The 23,506-nt window shown below is 37.5% G+C and overlaps 1 protein-coding gene and 2 long non-coding RNA genes across 3 annotated transcripts; 1 reads left to right on the forward strand and 2 right to left on the reverse strand.

The window, feature by feature from the left end:
* Window positions 1–474: 474 nt before the first annotated feature.
* Window positions 475–16,069, reverse strand: vg (transcription factor vestigial). Its single transcript, XM_070213052.1, has 7 exons — window positions 15,774–16,069; window positions 8,647–9,133; window positions 7,489–7,890; window positions 2,063–2,154; window positions 1,694–1,887; window positions 1,548–1,609; window positions 475–971 (listed from the first exon to the last, which is right to left on the reverse strand). Exons 1-7 carry the CDS (start codon window positions 15,867–15,869, stop codon window positions 913–915), a joined length of 1,392 nt encoding a protein of 463 aa, XP_070069153.1. The 5' UTR covers window positions 15,870–16,069; the 3' UTR covers window positions 475–912.
* Window positions 16,070–16,517: 448 nt separating this feature from the next.
* On the reverse strand, window positions 16,518–18,217 carry LOC138912360 (uncharacterized). The gene is made up of 2 exons (XR_011417890.1): window positions 18,079–18,217; window positions 16,518–16,605 (listed from the first exon to the last, which is right to left on the reverse strand). It is a non-coding gene; the product is annotated as an uncharacterized lncRNA (long non-coding RNA).
* A 3,031-nt stretch (window positions 18,218–21,248) lies between these two features.
* On the forward strand, window positions 21,249–22,218 carry LOC138912608 (uncharacterized). The gene is made up of 3 exons (XR_011418169.1): window positions 21,249–21,537; window positions 21,873–21,986; window positions 22,046–22,218. It is a non-coding gene; the product is annotated as an uncharacterized lncRNA (long non-coding RNA).
* Window positions 22,219–23,506: the final 1,288 nt, after the last annotated feature.

The following is a 23,506-nucleotide window of genomic DNA, read 5'->3' on the forward strand; positions in this document are numbered from 1 at the left end:
TTTTTCGGAATGATAAATAGCCCGAGATTAATAAGGCGCCTGGCTAAATGGCGTGGAAAGCATTCAAAGTCGACGATTATGAAATTTGGCCTCTTATCTGATTTCATTTCTGGGGTTAATCGGGATGAAATCATTAGCCAAAGGGAATATAAACTAATTAAAAATTGATTTCAACTCAAATACATGAATTATCATCATCTTACCTTTATCAACAAACCAAACCTTAGAAATACACACACTCCATTTGTTGATTGTATTCAAATTTTTTGTTTCTTTTATTTTATTTATCTTTTTTTGTTGGATTTTCTGCTTTGCCTTTTTTTCAATTTGATTTTCGTTATCCTAGTTTGTTGAAATTTGCAAAAATCGAAGTTTAAACAAAATAAATTCTAACTTTGTTGTTGCTTTAAGTGTATGTCAAAGTTTGCGTTAACTATACAAGAAATGTCGATTATTAAACGTTACCAACGCTGATTACGAATACCAATATATAATTAAGTGTATATTTATATATATAGTGTATATATTCATTATTGTATGTGTCTAAATTGCTGATATGGGATGCTAAACTTACAAAATCAAATTACGCTGAAAAAAATGGTCTCGAATGCGCGATAATATTTTGTTTTTGTTTACAAGGTGTTTTAAGCTTATCAATTATATTTAAACGTTAAACATTATGGTAAAATTAAATTATATTTCAAAATCCTTTGCGTTTGTTATTGTTTTGCTCACACAGAAACACAGACTGCAGTTTTGCTTAAGAAGCGGTTTCAAAAAACCCGACCGAAAGTCAAGCATTGTATACGAGGCTGCCGAGAGAATCGATCACGGATTTCCTTAGATCTTCCAGGACAAAGTTTATACACTTGCTGAAGGTTCTCTTGGTCCTCCATCGCCATGTTGTGTCGTTTAGAACCAGTAAAGGTCCTTCGACGATTCCTGTACTTGCGCCACCTGCGCTTCCAGACCTGACAAATACAAAAAGATTTGTTAGAAAATTTTGGAATTATGAAAATTTGACTTAAAATTGGCAGAACATTTGTGAAATTATCTAAATCTTGCATGGTTCCATTTTTTATCCATCATATTAGTCCAAGTTCAGTTTCAATTTATTTATTTATTTTTTGTTAGATATTACAAACATATTTTTGTGTATCCTAATAAAAAAACGAAACGAATGATTGAAAAACACTTCAAGTCCAACTTCTTTACATCTGTGCCTTGTGGTTTTTTTGTATGTCAATACTTTTCATAAGCACTTATTAAAAAAACAAACCAAATTAAGGCACAGTCCTCAATTATTTTAATTTACCACATCGGCTGTCTTTTTTTCTGGGCTTCTATCTTCGGTGGTAAAGTCTTTACTTTAAATTCTTTAATTTATGTCAAAACATTTAGGTTAAAAACAGGTTAATTAATGGCTGAACTTCTAATTTGAAACCTCCATGAGGGATTAAAAGTATGGATATAAAACTTTTTCATGGAATAGTTGTTACGATAATTATTTAGAAAATAATACAATGTAACCCTGCTGATTAACTCACCTGCCATTGTGGGATAGCTGGAGTACTCCAGGGCGTGGGCCGTCTGCTGGTCGTGGTGCAGCCTGCAAGGCACAAGAAAGAGAAACCCCCAAGGGGTCAGAATCCGTTCTATAGAGCATACCCTCTCGAGTGGCTGACCGACTCACCTGGAACCGTGGCTCGCGTACTGCTGGGGCAACCTCAGAAGACTGCCGTACTGGGCCATGTTGTGGTGGTAGGCGTGGGCGTGGGCGGCATGGGCGTGGGCTGCATGGGCATAGGAACCATAGTGGGCCGCATGAGGGACCCACGGATCGGTGGCGTAGCCGGTGTCCGTCGCCGTGCCATACAAGTCGCTAACCTGCAGATAGAAATCCGATTGGATTACAACTTATTTACCATGGAGGATCGGAGGCTCCTTGAAGTCGTAATTGCCTCACGTATTGCCGGTAATCGGCTTCTGGTCTCTGGGTCTCTGGCTTCTGCCTTCTGACCACTGGCATTGTTATTGTTATGGGTTATGGGACTGGGCTTACCTGGTGATGTGTGGGCGCGGGTATGGGGTGCACGTAATTGCTGTTCCAGAACGACGGTGGGAAATTGCGATTCGACATCGGGCTGCTGCTCTCTGCAAGCACAAAATGGGGGAATCGTTGAAGGCTACATGTATTGTATGTATACACAAAATGATAATGGTTCACGAATTATTGTTTAATAGTGCTAAATTTACCGAGACAATCCAGGGAACAAAAGTGGTGGAATTCGAGAGGCTTTTATTAAACACATTGAGTTAAAAAACAGAAAAATCTATTTATCCTAAATATTTTGGGAAAGGATCTTAGAAACTATGAGAAATATTAGTCTACACTAAAATAATATTGGAATTATAACATATCTATATCATCTAACATATCATTTGGAATCTAACTAACTTTAATACTGGTGCTTCTATTATTTAATCTTGAACAAATTATATTGTTTAAGACTGTATATCCTATCTTATTGAAAACTTAAACTCATATGTTAAGACATCTAGTCAATGGATATTTTTACAATAAACATTCGCGAATATCCCCCATTAATATTTTCCCAAGAAGCAATGGTCTGAAGGAGGTGTTATGCCATTGCCTCTAGGGGCAATTCCCATTCACTTGCGGCAATGATTAACTGGCAAACCGGCATACGAGTCTTGGGGGGATTCTGGGGCTCGGTTTCGGGATTGGTTAGGGACTCCGACTCTCCTTGGAGTCCCCAGTCTGAAGCTCCATCTGCATCTCCGCCTCGGTGGCGGCGCCATGGCCTGTTGCAAATAACTGAGCGGAATGTTTTCGGTTGTCGTTCGTGCTCGTTGTCGCGCTGTTGTTCAGGATCATCACTTGTATTAAATGGTTGTAAATCTACGCGTTTATGAAATCGCGCGACGCCGCCAACCAAGCAACCAAGCAAACAACCAGCCAGCGGAAGGAGCAAGAAAGACATCTCCATTATGTGTAATGGAGCTCCCTCAGGAGACCGCGGGGCCCAAAAATAGCAACTGCAATTGAGCGGCGGGAGATACCAAAAACTTGCATAGGCTTGCATTTGCGTTGACAACATTCCAAACTCGATTCGAGAGAAAAATATACAACAACTGGAGGACTGGAGTTCCGAGGATGAGGATGAGGATGTGGACGTGGCTGGAGGATGTGCTGGTGGGGATGTGTAATGTTTGTGCCTGGCTGCCGTTGCGATTCGACAACTTTGGCCGGCACGTTGGCGAGTGTGCCATGCATGCTGATGGCGATGGGGATGATGATGATGATGCGGCTGGGATACCGAATACTCGATACTGGATGCCATGCCGCGTGCCTTTTTTTCGTCCCAGCAGCCAGCAGCCAACAGCCAACAGCCTGAAGTCGTCATCATCCCATTGCCATTCACTCACTCGCTCAGCTGAGGCCGTGGAATTCCCATTAATGTGCAAACAAGCAGACTGCCAAAGATATTTCAACTCCAGCTCCTTCAGTTAGCATTTCACTTTCGGCGAGGGGCTTCAAAAGCGAAAGCCGCAGTACCTGTCTCACCTTTCACCTTTTGGCCTAATGAAGAGAGCGTGGCGATTTATGACTCGATAAGGTTCGATCGCCAACGTTGACACATAGTGTCTTTCTACACACAGACAATTATCTTGGCCCTAGAAGAAGAAGCTATCTAGAATACTCTGTACCAAAAAATCGACACGAATATTAAAATGTTTCCTTAAATTAAATACAAAAAATCTTGGGATTGGCTGAAACTTTTCAATAACCCATTTTCTAAGGGTTATTGTTACATTGAATTGATATTTTTCAATTTAGTAAATGTTAATAATTCTAAAAAAAGTTTGGGTGTAAAGTGTTTTTGGGCTCAAAGAACTTAATTAAACTTTAATACCTATAAATTAGTTTTTATAAAATCAATCTGATCTTAAAAAACATATTTAATTTTGATCACAATACTCATAAGATACGCAAAACGACATCTATGCATTAGACAACTATTATTTAATACCTAGTCGATCCCCATATTCAACGTTTCGTCTCTTTTAATATCAGTTGGTAGTGTTTCACAATTTGAATAACTTTCAAAAACAGTAAAAATGAAAGTTCAAGGAACCAAAATAAACTCATAAAAAAATTCAAGTTTTGTCTACAAATTTGTGAAATATAAAAGATACTATTTTTCTGTGTGTGCCTGCACTTCTATCGATATCTGCTAAGGTATCTCAAATTGTATCTGCATCTCTATCTGTTTCGGTTTCTGTTTCTGTTTGAGTTTCGGAGCGACTGTTCTCCTGCCTGCAGCGGGTGCCAAGGAATTTTAAATCGAATTCTTTGGGCATCTAATTAAATGCTCCTCGCAGCGAAAAGGAAGGGAATGAAAAGGAAAGGCTGCCTGATGAATCGGGTATTTTTTTGATCGAGAAACGTAACGAAACGGATCGGGGAAAAACAGAGAAAAGTGCAAGCGTGCCGTTGGTATCTCATCATCTTCTGCGATGGCCTCTTTCGGTTCGTTTTGTTTTTTGTATTTATTTTTTTTCTGTTTTGTTGCTGTGCGGAGCAGTTAATTGAAATGCATTTTAAAATCGTAATGAGGAATCTATGCGGCATTCGGCATTGCCACCGTCCGACAACAACAGCAACAACTGGCTACCAAAGCAACAACATCACCATCGACCGCATCGCATTCCGGCGACATTTCATAGCACATTCCAACTAGCAATATATATATAGATGCATATATGTATATCTGTGCACATATAGCATATATAGATGCGGCACATTGCATTACGAAAAAAATCTATATAAATGCTGAATAGTTTTAAGCACACAAATGTTTAAATGTTTAACTGTGTGCGAGCTGCTCTCAAATAGACAAATGACCAAAATGAACTTTAAATACCATTAAGCAGACGTCGAGAAGGGGGAAAACAAGAGGCGAAAAAGTAAACAAATTTAAACAAAACCATTTCGATGTTTACTTTTTGCTCAAATTGTATTTTAAGGGACAGTTCTATAATGGGCAATGTGTGCCAGCAGTTGGCAAAAATGCCACAAGCACCCTATTAAAAAGAGAATTCGTTAAGTCGGATCACCCTGCTGTATTCGGTGACAACGCAAATATTTTCAGTTTAGAGTTAAAGCTCCGAATTTAATGGATTTTATAATAATTATACATGATAAATTATTTTACTCGTAAATAAATGAAATATATTTGAAATATTTTGGAATTACATCAGCATAATTTGGTAAATAATCCAATATTGCCGTGTTATTGCCAAGCTATTTTCTAGTACTAATTTGAGTTTGCTTATTTGTTGGTCAATTAATTTCCTCCAGGAAACTGATTTTGATTTAAATTTCGGCAAACCAATCACCGTAAATTCGTAGTTAAGCAGCCTGCGGAAAATTTCCAATTATCGCATAACGAATGAGGGGAATTGAATGGAAACTGAATTTTCGCACAATCAAAGTGGTGGCATTTCCTCAAAGCAAAGAGGGAATCGAGGAAATCGGGCGGGGGGAAAATCGAGGAAATGGCAGCCACAGAAACTCAATAAAATCCCAGGTTTAACTGCAATTGGCGGTGTGGCAAAGGAATACACCACAAAGTGCTCCGTTCGAGGGGGCGGAAATTGCCCAGTGGGCGGAACACGTACGAAACATTAGCATTACGGGGGCTACGACTGCCGACACCTGCTCAGCATTCAAATGCGAGGATAATTGATTGATTGAGCAATGGGCTCAAATTAACAAGGGAGACAAGATGATCATAATGAAAATCCTCACTTGTGACAAGGCTAAATTCGTTATGCCCGAGCAAAACTGCAACAGGGCAATTAAAATTAAAAACAAAAATCAAGAGAAAACAAAAATCATGCAAAAAACACACACATGTTCGGGTATTTTTATATATCCCATGTACATACGCTTATATAGTATGCAGCAGATAGACGGACAGGCAAAACAGACAGGCATGAACAAACGAAACGTTTATCTTCATTAAAGGAGGTAATTAATTTTGAAATCGAAAGAACAAGCGAGTGGCAAGTGGCAACTTGATTTATTTGTTTTATTGTGCGCCCGTTTTTGGTCTGTGCTTGTGAGTGTTCGCATTCACAGACATTTCACAAACTCGTGGAGGGGACAAAATAAAGTGGCATCTTAAAGTGATTCTATACTGCAATCGAATGGCTGGCAATGAGTGAAACCAAAATTTAAATATTTCGAATAGTTTTCGCAAGAAAATATGGATTAAAATGCTGCCTTTTAATGAGAATAATTTACGCCACATTTTTATTCGATTTTAAATTGCAAAATATTTAAATGATACTATAAAAATTATTTGTAAAAACAAAACATATTATTCAATTTAAAATGTTGTTTAAATGTTTTGAAGAGTTCAAAAAATCACACAATTCAACTTGTTTCATATTTTATTTCTATTACTTTAAGAAGGCTAAACCCATTTATGTATCGATTCGTGCTACAAACTTTTCCATCCTTTGGTGGTAAGCTGAATATTTTCGTAACCATATTTCTAGCACTCTCAAAGTTTATACACATTAACCGACATCTCCTCTATCGATACAAGGTCATCAATCAAGTTATGTGCAGTACAAAAAGTTGTTCAGACATCAAACCACTTAACACACTGGAAATTCTTCAGTTTTTGAATTTGAACCAGCCATTTCGTTCTTTCCCACACACTAACACATTCCGAAGGGCATAATTTGCCTGTTGTAAATTTCCCGAGAACATTTTAATAACTTTGCTGGAACTGCTGGCGTATTTTCACCTAATTATGCCCCCATTTTGGGGGACAAGTGAGGCAGCGTCGCAAATCGAGGCAAACACGCAAACTGACAGGCGGGACAAGTACATGACATGAGCGGTTCTTTGATCACAACTCGCCGGAGCCACAAATGAGTCGAAAAAAGGGGGGAGGGAGCCTGGAAAACAAGCTGATTATCCTCCTACACTAACACAAACAGAAAGATGTTTTAATACATAGAAGAAACAAATACTTATAGCCCTGCAGATTATCATAATTCCACAAAAAGGAAACATAGAACAAACCTAGTAGAAAGCATGAAAAATGCTAGTATTATAAGTTTTAGGAAATTGTTTTCATCTACTTTCATTTGGTCAACTGACACTTATTTTTACATGGCGCCCGAGCAGGTATTTTTGTTGAAGAAAAACAACAAATAGATAAAAATTAACTCTTTTTTCGGATTTGTTTGATCCAAAGGGAAACGTTAGTGTTATCTGTTTTATTTGTGCATTTTGTTGAAGAGGTTATCTCCTATTTGCAATCCCTGATTAACAAAATAATTTTTACATGGCGCCCGAATAGGGACTCATTGGACGGTTTGCTCTATTTCCTTTTCTTTTGAGGTACCGTTGCTCTTATTCTAATTTTTGATCTAGGCACCTACCTTTAGCATCCTTATTGTTGTAGTTGAGGGCGCGGGAAAAGTGTTCGTCCACCTGGCTGGCCGTGTCGCCCGAATAGTTGGTGAACACCACGCAGGAGGCGGAAAGATACTGAGCTTGTCCTTGGCCACTGCTGCCCTGCCCTCCGCTTCCTCCACCTCCTCCCCCTCCACTGCCCATCGGCGCCTCCAGAGTTGGCAGATTCTTGGGTATTGCCCCCGTTCCGCCTCCATCACCTCCACCTCCCCCCGAACCCGTTCCGCCCGCCGAAGATGGACCTCCCGTCGAACCACCGCCCCCGTGGAGCGGATGACTGTGAGAGTGGGCGTGGCGCGGGGAATCCGGGCCGGAGGAGCAGGATGATTCATTGTGATGCTGATGTTGTTGGGAGCCCACCAGGCGTGCTGGAAAATCAGAGTGAGAGGGTGAGTGGAAAAACTATTAAATAATCGCGAAATAACGGAGAGTATCCATCGGGGAAAATATGATATAATTTATTGAATGCTAACTGGTTTGGAATGCGAGTGCTTCGTCAGAAATTTCAAGAATTTTCAAATTAATTAGCTACGAATGTGCGATGACTATCTGTCTCTCCCTCACTATGGCTATTTCACTCGGATGAATTTCATTGTGCTGCCAAAAAATAAAAGTGTTATGCAAATACTGACATTGAAAATATCTATGAGCAAGCAAATTATAAGCAATAAAATCCAAACTTTTAAAACCTTAAAATGAGCAGATACAATTGGAATGTTTAGCTGATGAATTATTAATAATTTCTAGAGAGTTTAAAGTTTAATTTTGTCCTTTCTACTTTAGCTTTCAACACGACCTTTGTAAAAGTAATGAACTAATTAAGTTAAGTAACTCATTAACTTTGAGATCATCTAGGGGATCTGTAAACTTTAACCAATAATTATACCAATTTAATTCTGATTACGTTGAGACTACTTAATTTTTCCTTTTACGTTACTTTCGCCAGTAAAATGAATACATAATTGCCATTATTATTACGAATCGATTGATTTCATGTCGGGAAATTTTAGGAACTCATATCTTTGGCTTCTAAATTTTCAGAATATTCAGCGCTTTGTTAAAGTTTTTTCTGAACGAGTTGTGCCTTGTATCATAGAATTCCCTGATTTAGACTCCAAACTCACCTTCAGCTTCGCTGCGCGGCACGATGAGATCCTCTTCTTTGGTTTGGTGCGTATGCGTGTGTGTGTGCGAATGCGGGTGCGTGTGTGCGTGGGCGAGGGAGTGGGCGTGGGCGTGCGTCCTGTGCGAACTGTGCAGCGAGTGTCCAGGCGCTCCACTCAGCACAGGACTCATTCCGAGCCCCACGCTGCCCACACTACTGCTGCCGGGCACAACATTGCTGCCGAGCAGTCCACTCGCCGGTCCTCCGCCCAGACCTCCCAATCCGCCCAGCCCACCGCCTCCTATTCCGCCCGAGGAGCTGGCCTGGTTCGCTGCAACGGCCACCGCCGCCGCTGCACTGTTGTGGGCCGCTGCTGCCACCGCCGCAGCGGCATTCGCGCTCACCGAGGGCGGTAGAATTGGGCTGCAGGGCGAGTGGGAACTGCCGGAGGCACTCGATGAGGCGGCCAAGTTGACGCCCGAGGAGGAGTACAGATCCTGGTTGAACTGAAATATTATTTAAAATTAACTTGTATCAATTTGTTGTTACTAATAGTCTTAAAAGTTCCCATTTTAATTGTACGTTTAAAAGTCAATACAATAAGTTTACCTAAATAATATAAAAACAAGAGAGAACGCTATAGTCGGGTTGGTGTCCCGACTATCTAATACCCGTCACTCGGCTAAAGGGAGTGCGAGGGAGATGGATATATAACGTTTTTTTGATTGCGTATAACTTTTTAATGAATGGTCCGATTTAAAAAATGTCTTTCACATTTCGATAGGTATAAATATACACAACAAAATTGCATTTATACTTCTCGGAAATTTTTAAAAGATGTGGGCGCAGGACACATTTTAAAATCGTTAGTGGGTGATTGTGGGCGGTAGAGGGGGCGTGGCGCTCCGCTGAAATAAACTTGCGCTGCGTAGGAAGCCTAGAAATATGTGTGGAAAATCTCAACCTTCTAGCTTTTGTAGTTTTCGAGATCTTAGCGTTCATACGGACAGACAGACAGACGGACAGACAGACGGACAGACAGACGGACAGACGGACATGGCTAGATCGACTCGGCTAGTGACCCTGATCAAGAATATATATACTTTATGGGGTCGGATAAGCTTCCTTCCAGCTGTTACATACTTTTGCACGAATACAATATACCCTTTTACTCTACGAGTAACGGGTATAATAATACCCCATATTTATGGCCTAATTTCTTATGACATAATGAGATGGTAGATACCAACTTTTTCCATTTGTCAAAAAAAAGTGTAATATGGATACAAATATATTCTTATTCAATAAAAGAATTTAAAGAAATATAATGCTTTTTCCTTTTATAACTTTATTTCAGCTTAGTTTTGAGATTCGAAATTAGTTTAAGCATTTAAGAGATGGGTTCTTAAATTTTATTTTGTGTTTAGTTATGCTACACTTTTTACTATTTTCTCAAATTTTATCAGAATTTAAATTTATGTTAATGCTTTTACAATTTTAAGTTATTATAAACTTGGAATAGGCTCTGACCATGCTCCCCTTTAGAAACCATATTTCTGGAAATATAAGTGGATATTCCTAGCAGATTCCCAAAAGGTTGACGGGCAAGTAATGAGTTATGGGACGCGTTGCAGCAAATTGAAAATGACACAATAAGAAAATTTATGTTGATGGAAAACGCGAGTGAGGCCATTAAATTTACGAGCGTTTGGCGCATATTATCACGGACTTGGGCCAAGGTTGCACTGCTCCAAATGGTTGGATGGTATAGGAATGGGATGGGGATCGGAGTTCGGGGTTGGAGGACGCGAACTGAAATGGGAGAGCGTCCAGAAGACGATAATCACGCCGCAATCTCCTGCTTAGCGGAGTGTCAAACATAATGCGGCGCTGGCGACGATTTACGAGCAACACCTTCGACCGTCCCCCTTCGATTTCCCCTCATAATGAGCCCATTAGTGGCTCGGCTCCCTAGAAGATAACCCCTTGGAAATGAAATCGCTGCCCTGGCCGCTATGCCACATTTGCTGCCGAAAATCGTTCTAAATTTAAGCATAAACTTCCAGCCAAGCGAGGCGAACCCCGAACCCCCAGTCTCCATTTCGTAGGCGCATGCCAATTATGATCTCGTGTCTGAGGGTTAATAATGGGTTAACCGGGCACGAACTATTTGAAAGAGTGCATCTTGGCACCATTGACAGCGGCCCTGATTTACGGGCGGCGTTGAGTATCTGGCAGATCCAACAGCTGCCCGTTGTTTTCTAGCTGGCCACTTAATTAGACAAAAGCGCCGAGTCAGCAGAAATCAACTGGCTAATAGATACAGATACAAATTGATTGAGATACAGCTGCGGCGAAAGGTGCAGCATCACAGGCACTTGCCGCAAATATGCGGCAGCCAGATCATGTATCTGCATCTGTCACCTGGCTTAAGCACATAATCAATGCGTTCCGCCTTATCGCCCAACACTATCAGCGACGACAGTCCAAATTGGAGGCGGTTCCCCATTCCCGAATCGCGAATCGCCAATCGCGGATCCCAAACTGCGGATACCAAGTGCAGTAGCGTAGGAGAAACAATGCGCAGATACAGATACAAAACGCACAGCCGCTTTGTATCGGTACACTTAAAATTATGTTTATAAAAAGAGTCAATTTGTGAAGATCATTAATATTGTGGTTAATTGTGCATTGTCTTTTTAGGTGTCACGGGAATATTTGAGTAATATTTATTAACTGACCTTTTCCACTTTGAGAAATAATTAAACCTAATAAAAGTGTAGAATAAAATAAAGAGTAGTTTACAATCTGTTTATGCAACCCTGGATTCTATAGATTAAAGATTTTTAAACATAGGTTAATTATTTATAGCCTAATGTTAATCATTTGTAGAATTTAACTTGATTAAGTCCCAAAAAATTAAGTAAAAACGAGGAGGAATTGTTTGTTGTTTTGTATGGATGGAGTCTCAGAGGAAAACTGACTATTTAATTCATATAATGTCTATTTAAAGTACAGTATCAGATCAACCTTCGTTTGATGTCATTTTTACCGTGTATTTGTTTTCGAACCGAGTGCAGTGTTATTAGCTGCAGGCGATATGTCGGTTATGCCGAGCAGTCAGACCTTCGATCACACGGCATAAATCACCGGGGATCGGCAGACGAACCAGCGACAAAATTTCGGAGCCCAGAGCTTTTTTTATTCCAGCTCCCTGGTTTATCTGCGATCGGTTGACAAAAGGCCCCAAGGATCGAATCGGTATGGTTATGTTATGGCGTTGGAAGCGAAGAGAGCAAGATCGGCAAGAACTAATGGCGATACACACAATAAATTAACCGAGCGGTCCAAGGTTTTTGTTTGTTTATTTGTTTTATTTTCTTCGGTTTTTTTTTTTGCTGGCTAAAGTGTCGAAAGGGCGGACGAAAATTGTGCGTTTTTGGAACGAAATAAACCGGTCATCCAGCTGAAGCTGAAGCTAAAGCTGCTGACTCAATCTGCGATTGGCTTTGCGGAGGAGCTGCCGGGAATACGGAGCCCAATATACTGAGGAGGGTTTATCGCGGTCCCTCTTTATGGGCATGCAAAAGCATAGAATCAGAATCGTGTCGTATCGGTTACTTACATAAAAGGCCAATTTCGATTTGGTGCCGCGGCCTTGTATAATTGGAACTTGCGACACAAGAATTTCTTTGTGCCCCAGCGACAACGGCAACTGCCTCATGGATTTTAGCCGCCGAGCCTCAGCAGTCTCGGCCTTTTGGGCCATGGTCGACCAGACTCTCGACGGTCAGAGTTTTTGGGGCCTGGACCGAACTGGACACACGGCTGGTCCGAAAAGCCCTCTCGATCGTGAGAACTTTTCTGTACTTGTCACAGAAATCACAGCGAAATCTTCGAAATCAATGTTAGCAAAAAACGGGAGAGGCGAAACAAAGCCAGCATTTGACTCGCGGAATTCCTTGAAATGTTTCCCTTTATTTCGCCAACTTTTTCACTTTTTTTGCCCGCTTGTTCTTTATTGTTTCGGGTTTCCCATATCGATTTGCGTTCTGCGTGAATTCTTATGATTTGTTAGAAGCGTCTAATTATTCAGTCGCGACCGGGTCGAAACAAATTGATGGAGGCAACAGTAGCTGCGGCTGTTGGCCTTGGCAAGAAGTGAAGAGAGCCATCAATCAGCAAAAGGGATGTGGGTCCTAGCAAAAAGCCAGCATGACTCATCACCGGTGCTCTCCGTTTTTCAAGTGTTCCCAAACTTGTTTTAAAGAAGTACGCTTTTTGGCTAAATGAAAACAAATAAACAGGAATCTTTACAAAACGTTTTCTTGCTTTTCCTTTATGGCCATTCTGTGTTTATGCAAAGCGAGTCATTTTATGTAAAGCTACCAGAAATTTGGTTTTACATTTGGGGATTTCGGGTTTAAAAATGTGACTTCAGTTTTATTTGTTGAAATTATAATGTGGACCTACAGAAAAAAGGGAAGTACTTTAAAACGCTCGTTCTAATTAAGTGCAAAAGTTTGACACGTTTAACTTCTTAAAATTGAAAAACAATTTTGCTGATTAGTTTTGTGTAATGAATATATAACGAATTTTAAAATATATGGGGAGCAACTTAAGTGCCTTTTATCTCTCTACAAATTAAAAACCAGTGGAACTCGGTAAACTTGTGCCACAAATTTAAAAAAACTAATTTGGAATTAATCGATGGATAGAGAACTCAAAGTTGGGAAATTTTTAACACCTCTTTTACGTGCATTCGCCACTACACTCAAAAAAAAATTTTAGAAAATCGCCTATGGATTTGCTTTACTGGCGATTTTTTTCTATATTTCTGGAATATTTCTTGAATTTAATGAATTTTGATTAATTGGAAGAAAATTTTCTTTACCAGTAGAAAATTTTTTTATTTTAAAGAAAAAAATCGCCAGTGAAGCAAATCCATAGGCGATTTTCTAAAATTCAGGGCGATTCATTTTCTGAGTGTAAAACCGCTTCGCCTAAAGCTCAACAATATCCTCGCCAAAAATGTCCAAACCACAAATATTAACATCAAATTGTTTTTCCTTCGGTTTCTGGTTTTTTTATTTCTATATGAACGTTTTGCGAAGATCGTATCGTTGAGATCTAAAGATATATTTACGGCTTCAGATGAGTTTCGATTGACCTTTCTTATTTTGCAATCATTTTCATTTTTATTCGAATTTAGCTCAAAAATTGCTCTACAATTGCTGTGCCTGTTATTTTTATTATTCCCATATTTATACACTGTCCTTATCCTCACCTATTAAATTATATAAAGACATTGATAAATATAGAGACCGTAAATAATTATTATAATTATTAACCTAATCTTTCTTTTTAATCTTTCGATCCCCACACAATACGATTTTTATGATTTTGTTAATGGAGGGGCAAATAAACGAAACATACATAATACACAAATTTACACAATCTATCTTTTTTAAAGAAAATAGTTTAAGGTAAAGGTCCTTAAAATGTAAATTTCGTTTGGATAAAAACTTTTTTGTGCTTTTTTTAAATTAAAATTTTTTTTCAGAATTCTTGCGTGGGAAAACTTTTCTGCTAGCACATTTCAAAATGGCGATAAAAAATGAATACGAAATAAATCAAGATCAGTAGAACAAAAAACAAAAGTCTGACTTTGTTTTGAGGATTCAAATAAATGCATTATGGATTGAGTGATACTTTTTCGTAAGCAATAATATTTTCTGAGGGATTAAATAACAATGATAAAAAAATTATAAAAAATACTAAACAAGAAAATTATGACTAAAATTATTAAATTATTTTCTGTTTCCATCTACACTTTTCTCTCTGTCTAAACAAATGGAATTATGAGGGATTGCCATCAACTCATAAAGAAACAAATAGTTTTGTTCTACATTTTCAAACATTTTATATAAAAGCCAAATAATTTTATCAAAATGAACAAATTCAAAACTTGGCTGTAAACCTCAGGGGAAAATGTTTAGAAGTAAAAAAACTACAATAAAAAGAAAAGACAACTTTATAGTCGAGTGCCTCGATTATCAGATACCCTTTACTCAGCTAAAGCAACTGCGAGGAAAATGGATATATGAAAGTAGCATTCTAACTTTAGTGCAGAGATTTATCACTACACTCAGAAAATGAATCGCCCTGAATTTTAGAAAATCGCCTATGGATTTGCTTCACTGGCGATTTTTTTCTTTAAAATAAAAAAATTTTCTACTGGTAAAGAAAATGTTCTTCAAATTAATCAAAATTTATTAAATTCAAGAAATATTCCAGAAATATAGAAAAAAATCGCCAGTAAAGCAAATCCATAGGCGATTTTCTAAAATTTTTTTTTGAGTGTATAAGATATTTTAAAATGTTGTATAAAAAAAGATCACTTCTAAAAGGAAACAATGCGCTTCTCCACGGGGCGATATGGGGGATAAATCAGACCACCACCCAATTCCCCTCCCCCGAATGAAGGGGAAACTAAAGATTTGTTCTGAAATCACCCCATATTAACATCCTGTATCCTAAAGAAACATTTTAGAAAAAAATGTTGTTTAACTTTTGTCGAATTTGTCAAATACAGGACGATAGAGAAAAGTTTTCTAACTAGGAAATCAGATTATATGCAAAGGCTTATTTTAACCATTCCACTTTTTAAGGAATAATGAAATTACTTTTACGTTATTTGTGCCATTCTCAACGAAAAATCGGCTTTGTGATTTCTAAAAATAAGGCCGTTTTCTTGTCCGCATGTTAATTTTAATGTAGGCATTAAAATCTGAATATCATAGTTAGTGGCGGATATAGGATTTTGTTGTGGGATATTAGAACAATTTTTTGTTGCATAGTTTTAGAATACCAAAAATTATTTCATTTTTCGCACGAGTGGGGGTGATATACCACCCATATCACCCCCGTGGAACCGCGCATGATTCATAAAAGTCTTGTTTAAAATAAAATAACTGTTATTCTCTGCTTGAAAGATGTAAACATTTTAGTTTAAATACCCTGCGCTAGGAAATACACAACTTTTTACGTTTCGTCAGTTTCAAAAATTTAAAATTCCCCCATAGCCACCCGAAACCCTTGCAGTGGGTGGTGACTAATCGATTGGAATGGCCTTGCGGTACTCACCCTCTCATACTGGTAGAACGATCGACTAGGTCCAGCGCGCCCGTACAGATATGGATAGTAGGCACCGTACATAACTTCGGGGCAGGACACTGCCATTGTCGCAGTGGCAATCGCGTTTGCAACTGCAACTGCCACTCACTCACACTCACTCACTCACTGTTTTTGCGGTTTTGCGATGAATGGTAGTTAAATTGGTATTGTCACTTGAACGGGGAATTGTGATACCAATACCCGGAGTTCGAATTGGATTTGTAATCGTATCGGTATTGGAATTCTCTCTGGGGAGAGCCGAGAGATTGGTAGGGGGAGGGGAGGCGAAAAACTTGGAGTAATTATAAAACCGGCTCTCAAGTCAAGGCGTGTTTTTTTTATTTGTTTTTTTTTTTTGTAGCAGTCGTAGTATTTATTTCTTTTGTTGGCTGGCGAAATTCCTGGAATGAAAACTCCGCTCGGCTAATTATATTTACATATTGTAAAACACCATCGCGTTTGTATCAAGAGCTATAATTGCTTTTCGTCTTTTTTGTTTATGTTTCTTTTCAGTTTTTTCTTTGTTTTTCGCAAACTTCTTTCTATGCATTTGCCATTCCCGTTCGTGGGTAATTTCTTTTTCTTTTGGGTTTCGTTTCTTCCCCTCGTCGCTCCTCAACTTTCTTCACTTGTCTCCCTCTCCTTTGTTTGCTTGTGCAGGCAATTGCAATTATCATTTCCACATTGTTGATTGCTGTTAGTCGTTGTTTTCTATTATTTTTTCTGTTTTATGCGGCCATTCCCTTTGGCGTTGGAACGTCAATTTCGTTTCTCATCCGCGTTTCCGCCGAAGAATTGCCAACTGCAAGGAAAATAGAGAAAAGTACAGGAGAAGGCATTAACAATTTGCTAATTGTGGAAAGAAATTCAAAGCTGAAGAGCCAATTTCTGCCATTTATGTAAAAACCAACTTTAATGATGGGATTATTCGAAGCATAAAGTGTGTTGAAAAGTAATTGCATGTAAACAAACAATGAACAAGTATTAATATTGGCCATAAAAACTAACAAACGCAAGCTTTCACAGCAAAACGAAAATGAATTATCAAAATAACAATCGCATAAAGTAAACTATCAAGTCTTACTTGAAATGCCAACCAATTGTAGTTAAATATTAAAAAAGGGGTTAATTAAAAACTAGTTGCTATACGCCGGCGGTATAAAATAAACCAACAAAAATCAAACTATGTAATTTTACATTCATCTCGTCGAAATATAATGTTGTACAAATTTATCTTAATTGTTAGTAAAAAAAAATAAATTAAAATAACAAATAAACAACTTGTAAATAAAATTAAAATAACAAAGGTAAAAAGTATAACGATTAAATGGTTTGAATTAGTTCAAAATTACACACAAAAAAAAAACTTGGTAAAATCAACTGTAATAATTGTCAAACAGGCCCCAACCAGCAAAATTGTCAATTCTACTAAGTAAATAGTCATTTCACAACAACAAAATACACACAATTAGCAAAGACACAAACCAAAAGCAAAAACAAAATATACGTAACTATTTCAATAGTTACGTAACTATCTTTGTTGGTCAATTTTACCAAGCAAATTTTTTTGTGTGTAGTAAAGTCAAAATCCGACGGCAATAATAATAGCTCTTAGATTAATTTCCGTCGGAACTGTATAATCAATGAATAAAATGAGTATAAATTAATTTAAAACGAGGTTTAAGCTATTTGAATTTGGATTTTATGGAATCGCTCTTTCTTAACTTAAAAACGCATTATTTACAGAAGACACATTTATGTCAAAAAGTAAAATGTACACACAAAAAAATTTGCTTGGTAAAATTGACCAACAAAGATAGTTACGTAACTATTAAAATAGTTACGTGTATTTTGTTTTTGCTTTGGGTTTGTGTCTTTGCTAACTGTGTGTATTTTGTTGTTGTGAAATGACAATTTACTTAGTAGAATTGACAATTTTGCTGGTTGGGGCCTGTTTGACAATTATTACAGTTGATTTTACCAAGTTTTTTTTTTGTGTGTATATTAATTAATTGACGAATAGAAAACAATAATAAAACCGGTTTAACAGCATAATAGAAGAAATTAGTTAAAATGTGGTTTTCCGTCTTCTTTTTATAATTAAAAGAAACTAAAAAACATATTTTCTTTTAAGACAATAATTAAACATGGTAGATAAAATGTTTTCTGTGTTTAGTTTAATGTTAAAGAATGCCAGATCTTTTTGCAGCCTAATAATACCAATTAGGAAATGAAAATGGTCTGATTAGTCCAGTGATTCTGCTGTTTAACTTACCACTTGAAAGTTTTAAGTGTAATCCAACAAAATTTTCAGCTTTCAATAGAACATTCGTTATGGAGCACTTTTTGGAAAATATTCAAAAATTTCACAACGCTTGGCAAGGCAATATTTGACTTAATTTTTGCTAGATCGTTTTGTTATCGTCGCTAATTTGAATAGTAATTAAAGTGAAACACGCTGGGGAATTCGCACGTGAATACTTGAGATTTTGGCGCAGGTTTTCCGCCGATTATTTTAAACCGAAAACGAGCAGCAAACATTTGGCCGGCGCACTCAATGAAAATATTTTCGCTAAATCCACAAAATGCCAAATTCCATAAATTCTTGGCGGCCCGATTGAGTGAGAGAGAGGGCGATAGAGGGAGAGCGGAAGCGGGAAAGAGAACTGCACTATTTTGGCGATGGCGATGGCGATTGCAACACCCGCGGAAATCTGTATTTTTCAATTTTTTCCTTTTTATTTGCGATGTGGCACTTGGAAAACAAATGAACTGCACTTGCCGCGATCGCTCACTGGGATTTCTGGTATAATTTCGTTTTAATTTTCATTCGAGAAATTCTCGTTCGAAAATCGCGCGCGGCGGAGAGAGAAGTACACGGAGAGCTCCGGCTGCCGCTCAATCGGAAGAGAAAAAACAAACTGGCGAAAGGAGCGGTAAATCCAATGCACTTGCGGGCAGCGCAGCGGCAGCGTAGTCGGCGCAGCATTGAAAACAAAATGGCAATTCCCCATATCAAGTTGTCTCCCTCGCACGCAGGCCATTTGACCCCAGAGCGAGCGAGACAACTAGTGCGTGTGCCTGTGCCGGGGCATCCAAGCACCGCCCACTTGATTCGCTGCCGTTTCTCAGCCTTATATTGTGTTGTTGTTTCCAGGTTCCAGCTAACGATGCCACATCGGTGTGAAAATAAAATGGAGTGCGTCTCAATTGTGTCCTCAAGTAGACGAAACTCCTGCTGTTTCTCTCTGATTTTAAAGTTCGACAAACAGATTGAATGGAATTCGCATTCATCCGGGGGCTTCTTCGTCCTTTTGTTCCGTGCCTTGCCTTTCCGCAATGAAAAGTATGCGCCAACTGTGTCAACAGTGTTTGCAGTGCCCCCGCAGTCCTTGTTTTCCAACCCCCCACTCCGCCCCTTTCGTCGCCCCGTTTCCGTATTGATAATAATCTGATTGCAAATGAATACAATTTATTGTGCCGTGTTCATTCGCCTTTATTTCGACTCGGTTTTGTGAGCTGACAAGGTGTGCGACATGAGGAGAATTGAAAGACGGGCTTCTACTTCTTTAATTGTTAACTGAAATCGACTGAATCCGGTGAAAACAAAAAACTGAGGGTTAACCTTCTGCACTTATCAATGTGGAAGGTACAGATACAGGTGATGTACTATTACTGATGTTAATGGATACTTTAACAAAAGCGGAGAGGGAAAAATGGCACCAATTCCATTTTATATTTGTTTACAAACAAATGTTTGTTTAAAAAAAAAATTTTTTTTTGGTCAAGAATTTATACACACAAAAAAAAAAACTTGGTAAAATCAACTGTAATAATTGTCAAACAGGCCCCAACCAGCAAAATTGTCAATTCTACTAAGTAAATTGTCATTTCACAACAACAAAATACACACAATTAGCAAAGACACAAACCCAAAGCAAAAACAAAATACACGTAACTATTTTAATAGTTACGTAACTATCTTTGTTGGTCAATTTTACCAAGCAAATTTTTTTGTGAGTGTGTGTAAAAAGTGGACAGTTGTTTTTTTCCCTTAGCTGTTCAGGAAATAAATTACTTCGAATTTTCACAGAAGTACTAAAATATTTTAACTAGTGGCGGATAAAGGATTTCATTGTTTTTGAATACCCAATTTAATTCATTTTTCCCCCAAAACTTTTTCTGAAACCTCTTTACTACACACAAAAAAATTTGCTTGGTAAAATTGACCAACAAAGTTAGTTACGTAACTATTAAAATAGTTACGTGTATTTTGTTTTTGCTTTGGGTTTGTGTCTTTGCTAATGGTGTGTATTTTGTTGTTGTGAAATGACAATTTACTTAGTAGAATTGACAATTTTGCTGGTTGGGGCCTGTTTGACAATTATTACAGTTGATTTTACCAAGTTTTTTTTTTGTGTGTAGTTATATCCGTTATAACGGATAGAGCAAAAGGATACGTTTATTGCATTCGTTGGATAGCATAAAACTGGTAAAAAAAAGTACTTCCGACCCTATAAATATATGACCGTGACCGTCGGTCCGTCCGTATAAACGCTGAGATCTCGGAAACTCTAAAATCTTGAAGTTTGGGGGTAGCCATGCAGATTCCCTGGATTTCTGCGCTGCGCAAGTTTTTTTCATCAAGGACCTTAAGCGACTTTAAAATTTGCAAAAGCACCCAATTCGTTAAAGATTTCTGAAAATAATAAATGCAATTTTTTTGTGTTTATTTATATCAAATAAAAACACCTCTTAACGAGGTAAAAAACTTGTGACGATCGCACCTTCAACATACAAAAGTTCTGATATCAACATTTGTGACGAAAAAATATTACTCTCGTCATTAAATAGACTTTCTAATATTTTCTCATTCGGCCCGCCCTACACTCATAGAAATTTTTACCTAAATACTAGAAAAGTCGCCCTAAAACCGAGGTCGCCATAAAACTACGAAAAATTTTCTTATTATACGGGTGGCTAGCCCTAAATTTACAAAAAATCGCCATGGAAAATATTTTTTAGGGTTAGTTTTTCCAAAAAGGCCAATTTGCCCTGTTTTTTAGGGCGAATTTTTATGAGTCGACTCCAAAAGTAATTCCTTCTTTTTAGGGCGAAATCGTTCTAAAACGTAGAACAAAATAGCAAAAAAAAATGTTCTGAAATTGCCCTAAAAACAAGGAAGAGTCAAACGAAATTTTAAGACGCAATTAATGGATACATATGTAATACATGTGTGTATGTGTGTGTGGTTGACAGGTCAAAACAAGTGAATGTGTGTGTATATTAGGGCGGACCTTTTTCTATGAATTTTGATGCTGAGCGCATTTGACTTTAGAGAAGTCCACCCTTTTTCTTCTTCTTTGCTACTTTTCGTCCGTTGCAGTGGCAACTGTGGGGGTAGAAAGAGTTGCATTGTCAAGACTTTGTCATAATTTTTCGGGCGCTTGGAAGTGAATGACGTGTTTTTGAGTAACTATTTGTTTGTGAGAAAGTAAAAAAATGGAAACGGTATTAAAAGACTTGGGAGGCGATTCTTTCTCTGTTTTCTGGTGAGTACATACATATATAATTGTGCAATTTGGATATTAATAACTAATTGAATTTACATATCTGTAACAAAGGAAAAAACAGCTGAAACTTTAAAAAATTTGAGTGGAAGCAGCTACGAGGAGAAATTCCTGTTCAACTAGTCGGTCCAGAAGCGGAAGTTTTGGAAGTGTGGCAAAACAAAGTAAGATTATTAATAAGAGTATACATATATGTATGTGTATATGTAAATTATGCTTGAGTTAAAAAGATGATGCAAAAGAATACACACATACATATGTATATATTTACAAGAAATCTGTATTTATGCACCGGACAAACCGCATTCACAAGTGCATATGCCAAAACAACGCCCAAATTTCTATTGCGACATTTCGTCAGTGCTCGAAATTTGCTTTTGCTGCTTCTTTTTTTTTCTAGGAGTAGCAGCAAACGCAATCGCAGGCTAAATGAAAATTGTGTGTGTTGGTTGTGCATTTTTATATTATTTTCTAACAATTTTTTCTTTTTTTTTTTTAGATCGAGAACGCTTTTCAGATCCAGCTTTCGCAAACCACTTTTCGGACTTATTAAAAGCAGGAGTAAGGAAGCAACAGGAAATAAACCTGCTCAAATTTTTGGAAAGCTCTGAAGGTAAGTGCTTCTCTTTTTTTCTATTATCATATAATAATTAGACTGTTTTCATTTAATAGAGATACAATCAACTTTAAATTGGCTTGCGATCCATTCAGTGTTGGTGCCGACAGCAAGAACAAAAAAGGACGCTGGGAGCAAGAACGCGAAGCACACCATTGCAGACTCGGGAAGCCGTTTTTTTTAAAGTTATTTATTATTTTTAAACCCGATATAATCCATTTAGCAATAAGAATAGGAGAATAAGAATAACTATAAATTGTGTAAATATATTTGTAGTTAATGTAAATAACAACAAACAAAAATATAAAAACAAAAAAAAAATATATTGAAATTGTATTTTTATTTTTGAAAAATGGCCGTGAAATTTTGGGGAGCATTTTGCATGTTTTAGGGCAATTCACCTATAAATCCAGAGAAAATGCCCTAGATTTATGAAAATCTGCCTTTAGTTTTAGGATATTTTTCCTTATTTCTAGGGCAATTTGCCTTAAAATCCAGAAAAACACCCTAGATTTATAAAAAACTGCCTTCAGTTTAAAGGTATTTTTTCCGATTTCCAGGGCATTTCGCCTATAAGTCCAGAAAAATCGCCCTGGATTTAAAGGAAACTGCCTTTAGTTTAAGGGTCTCAATTCTTATTTTTAGGGCAATTACCTTTGAAAATAAAAAAATCGCCCTTCATCTACGAAAAATCGCCCTAAATGTATGACAAAATCACCCGTATTTTTAGGGCAATTTGCCCTAATTTTGTTGCCTAGTCGCCATTGACCCCCGTTTTAGGGCGATTTTCCCTGTTTTTAGGGCGATTTTACCGGAAAATTTCTATGAGTGTAGCAAACTATTCCAGCCTTTTTCCCTTTACAGGCATTTTCTATTGCAGCGTGCCGAATGAGAAAATATAAGAAAGTCTATTTAATGACGAGTGTAATATTTTTTCGTCACAAATGTTGATATCAGAACTTTTGTATGTTGAAGGTGCGATCGTCACAAGTTTTTTACCTCGTTAAGAGGTGTTTTTATTTGATATCAGAAGTTTTTGTTTGTTTACATTTGCTTTCATAGGAGCTAATATATACATTTAAATCTAAATTGGTAAGCCATTGTATTAAACGAATTAAGTTAAAAAGGCGATGAAGTATATTAAAATACCTTTTAAACGAGTTATAGCACATGTCTGTACCTTTAGTAGTTTAGAACTTACACTCATAAAAATAATTTTCTACATTTTAGAAAATCGCCCTAAAAAATTTTTCGCCTTTGTACTGAGAAAAATTTTCTATTTTTACGACAAATTTGCCATAAATTTCAAGCAGGTGACCATAAAAAAATATTTTTAGGGTTCATTTTTCTATTTTTCTAATATTTAGGGCGATTTTTTTTTGATTTGCTTCGTTTTGACCTTTTCTAAATCCAACGGCGAATTGCCCTAATTTTTTTTCTAAAATTTTTCTAAATACAAGGGCGATTCGCCTTAAAAATCACTCCAAAAGTGTGAAATTCGGTAGCCCAGCGGTCTA

The sequence above is a fragment of the Drosophila takahashii genome, chromosome 2R, assembly GCF_030179915.1.
Source record: "Drosophila takahashii strain IR98-3 E-12201 chromosome 2R, DtakHiC1v2, whole genome shotgun sequence".
Lineage (NCBI taxonomy): Eukaryota > Metazoa > Arthropoda > Insecta > Diptera > Drosophilidae > Drosophila > Drosophila takahashii.

Bases quoted from the DNA above. Each gene is read 5' to 3' on its own strand.
- vg (XM_070213052.1), bottom strand. From the start codon at position 15,869: ATGGCAGTGTCCTGCCCCGAAGTTATGTACGGTGCCTACTATCCATAT. The intron at 7,891-8,646 runs GTGAGTTTGGAG...CTGATTTTCCAG, and splicing joins GCCGCGCAGCGAAGCTGAAG to CACGCCTGGTGGGCTCCCAA. The intron at 1,610-1,693 runs GTGAGTCGGTCA...TGTGCCTTGCAG, and splicing joins TACGCGAGCCACGGTTCCAG to GCTGCACCACGACCAGCAGA.